Source organism: Fukomys damarensis, unplaced genomic scaffold (assembly GCF_012274545.1).
Source record: "Fukomys damarensis isolate Sample0158 unplaced genomic scaffold, DMR_v1.0_HiC HiC_scaffold_6, whole genome shotgun sequence".
NCBI lineage: Eukaryota > Metazoa > Chordata > Mammalia > Rodentia > Bathyergidae > Fukomys > Fukomys damarensis.
This window is the reverse complement of record NW_022900918.1, coordinates 41733791-41737639: the sequence shown is the minus strand read 5'-3', so window position 1 is coordinate 41737639 and position 3849 is coordinate 41733791. Positions and strand designations below refer to the sequence as shown.

Genomic DNA, 3849 nt, shown 5'->3' with positions numbered 1-3849 from the left:
CCTAAATATACATGGCTATGGATGTGCATACCAGTGTGCAGGGAGTCGCAGTTATGGGCAGCCAACGTGGCGCACACCTGTAATCCCCGCACTCTTCAAGGTTGAGGCAGGAGGGTCGGAAGTTCGAAGCCAGTCTTAGCAACTCAGTGACATCGAGACCTGTCTAGAAATAAGAAAGGACAGCGCAAGGTCCAGAGTTCAATCCCTGGTACAAAAAAAAAGTATATGAAGGGTTAAGGATATAGCTCAGTGAGAAGGCCCCGGGTTGAACTCCCTGTACCACGCATGCACAGCAAGTCAGGTGAAACTCCAATGCTGCCCGGGGACAAGTCACACTCACCCACTAAGTAGCCTTCTCTAATGGAAGCTGACAGGAAACGGGTTCTATCCCATGCGAGTCAAGTTCTCAGCAAATGTTTAACAAACTCATACATCTGCAGAATAATGGCTTTGTGCACAGTAAATGCACAGCCAGCTGCCAGCGCGACCCACCAGGCACCACTCGGGTCTCCGTGGCCTGGACAGCCCTGGGGGGACATAGAGGTCACTGCCCCTTATGGAGCTGGTCAGGACTGCAGGTCTCCCAGGGATGAAAATCCTGCACCCTGCGGGGTCTGAGCAGTGAGGGGTGGGCGGTACAGCGAGTCTGGGACTCAACCTGGGCTCTGCTAACACCTGTGAGTCACGAAAGGAGCCCATGGCCACACACAAACGGGCTGGGCCGGCCTGCTGGCTGAGCAATTGTTTCCGACCCCTGCTCTAAATTCTTTCACACAGGCAGCTGCTGGCTATTAGGTGACTTCGGCTCCATTAACAAGCGGCAGGAGTGATAGTTTGCTTAAGGCTCCTAAGTGCTGGCACATAAATGTTTGAGACAAAGCGTCAGAGGTGACCTGTATTGAAATTAAATATACTAAGGTACAAATTTCCAGCAATATATTGTATATGTTAAATGTACCAATAAAATTAATTTTTAAAAAAGAAAGAAAAAAGTAAAACTAAATGTACTACTGGAGCAACGACCGGCCAAGCTTCTTTTATTTCTGGTCTTCAGTCTGCACAGCTCTCACACACACAGCAGCAGCAGCACACTGGCTGCACTCGTGACTGTCACAAGCAAGGCAGGGACTCGGAAGATACTGTTACACACCCCATGTGTAGCATGGCAAAGGCAGAGGCGGCCGCTGTGATACCGGCAGGGGACGCAGGGTCACAATTTCGAGACTTAGAGCACTGCGGCTTGACTTGATGAAGACACAGCGGTACTTAGGACAGGCCTTCTGGGGACCAGGCCAACATATAAAATTCCTGTCATGTACAACTGAACCATTTACCTTCTGCAAAAACAACCTTTCAACTTGAAACCTCTGTCACGCAATTGTTGCACGGATGTACACGATGGCAGCAAGACACACATTGCCACAGGCTACAGTTTCAGCAGCCTGACCCGCCTGGCGCTGACGTTTTTATTAGGAGGAGACAGTGAAGTGAAATCTTTCCTCACATCCCGCCCCCAAGAACCAGTCTGAGACTCACTGATGTACTGAATTCAAACCTATATTTGCAGTTTCTAAAACACTGGCCCACAGACCGCCGTCCGGACATCAGAGCGCCAGGGAGCGCGAGGCCGCCCCTCGGCCCGGCGGGCGGAATAAATACGCGGTCCGTCTGTCTGTCCGTCGGCGAGCGAGCGCCCGCAGACTACCTGTTGTAAGCCCGCTCTCTTTTGGACTTCTCCAGGGCTTTGTCCATCGTCTTCTCGTTCTCCCCCCGGCACTTGGGACAGTACCACTTGCCCTTGGGTTTATGGTTGAGGCCAACGCAGGAGAAGTGGAACCACTCGATGGGGCACTCGTCGTTGTCGCAGCCGATCATCTCCCCGTAGGAGACCTGGTTGCACAGACAGTACGTCGGCTCGTTGGGGTCGATGGGGAGGTCCGCGGGGGACGCCTCCCGCTCCGCTTTGGCCTTGGAGCGTTTCTTCTTCTTGGAGGTCTTCGCTTTCTTCTCCTTGGGCGTCCCTGAGGTGATGTCATCGTGGTCGTGATTATTTGCAGCATTCTCCCGGTTCTCATTGTTCCGCTGCCGCCGGGACCGCTTGTTGTTCGGCTTTTCTGCCGAGTTGATTGTCTCGTTCTTCGACTTATCTTGGCCGGCCTTGCCGATGCCGCCGGTGGTGTCGCTGATCTCCTGGTGGGCCTCAAAGAGCTCCACATGGCTGTCCACCTGCCTGGCCCGGTTCTCTACCAGCTCCACCATCTGACTCACGATCTGGATCTTTTCGTCCCCCAGCTCCTGGCTCCGGATCAGGGCTCGCTGGATGCAGTGCAGGAGCCGCCTCTTCTGGGCGCCATCCGTCTCACGCTTGAACTTCTCATAGTACTCATCCAGCTCCTTCAGGATCTCTGCGAACAGAAACAGTGTGCATTACACAGCGCGCCAGGAGACCGGCGAGACTGCGTGGCCTCCCGGCTGAGAAAGGCTGACTGCAAAGCAAGGGACTGCGGTGCATTCCCGCGCAAATATCCTGCCACCTGCACCCCTTAAGGACTCCATCAGCAGCAGGAACCCTCTACGTGGAGGACGCATTGGGACTCCCATCAGCCCCCACAGCTAACAAAGCCTGGATTAAGAGGCTGCAATCCGGACTGAGGGACAGCGGCCCTCAGCTTGCCAGTATGTCGTGTCATGTCTGCACCCTACTCCTCAATACCACTGAAGACAAGGATGGTTCAGCCGTCATAAACCTGAGCCGCATTTAATAAAACTGACACACAGCTTAGTTTTGCCTTAAAACGAAAGTGGCAAATCCAACTTTTGCATCTTCTACTTACAATGTCATTTTTAGAGTTATTAAAGTCAACAGATTAAAAACATCAAAACCAAAAAGCTTTTGCCATTAAATTTAAACTTCCTTGGCTACAATACAGTGTAGTGATTTAAAAATACAATGTGGCAAGTGTCAATCTGATAACTTCTCAGGGAAAAAAGTTGTTAACCTAATTAAGACATAGTAACTAAATACTCTTGACAAAAGCCTATTTAGATACAAAAATCCCCAAAGTTATTTATCTCAAACAGTAAACAGCGCTAGATTTTTTTCCCTAAAAACTGTTTTTGCAGTCAAGGGACTCTCCAATGAGGAGGTCTGGGGAGGAGAGAGCTGGAGCTGTCTAGGACGCTGCCCATCCTTTGCAGAATTTCCAAACAGGAGACTCAACCCCGACTTGAGAATAACTAGGAGCTAAGGCCACGCGCACAGTAAAGCTTATGTTCCAGCTCTGGAGGTATTACTTCTACAGGATCCGTGCAGCCTGGCACCAGAAAAGAGACCTTAACTCACGCTGTAAATCCAAGCACCCAACTCGCTTATGGGTGATGCTAGAATGTGAGATTGAGCCACTTGTTATTTCTTTTGGTACCAGAGGGCGAAGTCAGGACTTTGCGCTTACCAGGCTACATCCCTGGCCCAAGCCATTTATTTTTAAATGCACTGAAAGTTGCAGAGCTGTATCTGACTTAGGCAGTAATCGGATTCCATAGATGATAGGCTCTAGCATATCGCTAACTCAAAACACACTGCTGCTTCCGTACCTCAAGGGAGCTCACGTCCAAGGGCAGTCTCACCCACGGGGGATCCTCACAGGTGACTCGGACCTACACGAGGGTACAGAGTTCTAAGTAATCTGTCCTAGCAGCCACCGAGAACAGGCGAGGCCGGGACCCAGCCGCCGCGCACCTATGACCGCGGGAGATCGGGCGCTCCAAGACGGAAGCCCAGCGCTAGGAGAGACTACGCAGACCTGAGCACCACGCGCCACGGAGCCACTTCGAGCTTTGCAGGCCGCC

General features: G+C 51.8%; 1 protein-coding gene across 3 annotated transcripts in view; it reads right to left on the bottom strand.

Moving 5' to 3' along the window:
• Positions 1-1016: 1016 nt before the first annotated feature.
• Positions 1017-3849, bottom strand: part of Ing1 (inhibitor of growth family member 1) — a 6137-nt gene continuing 3304 nt past the window's right edge. For all 3 annotated transcript variants that reach the window (XM_033760974.1, XM_010619972.3, XM_033760975.1), the window contains exon 2: positions 1017-2405. In XM_033760974.1, the coding sequence (XP_033616865.1) occupies positions 1702-2259 (558 nt within the window). In that variant the 5' untranslated portion in view covers positions 2260-2405 and the 3' untranslated portion in view covers positions 1017-1701. The remainder of the gene's footprint in view (positions 2406-3849) is intronic.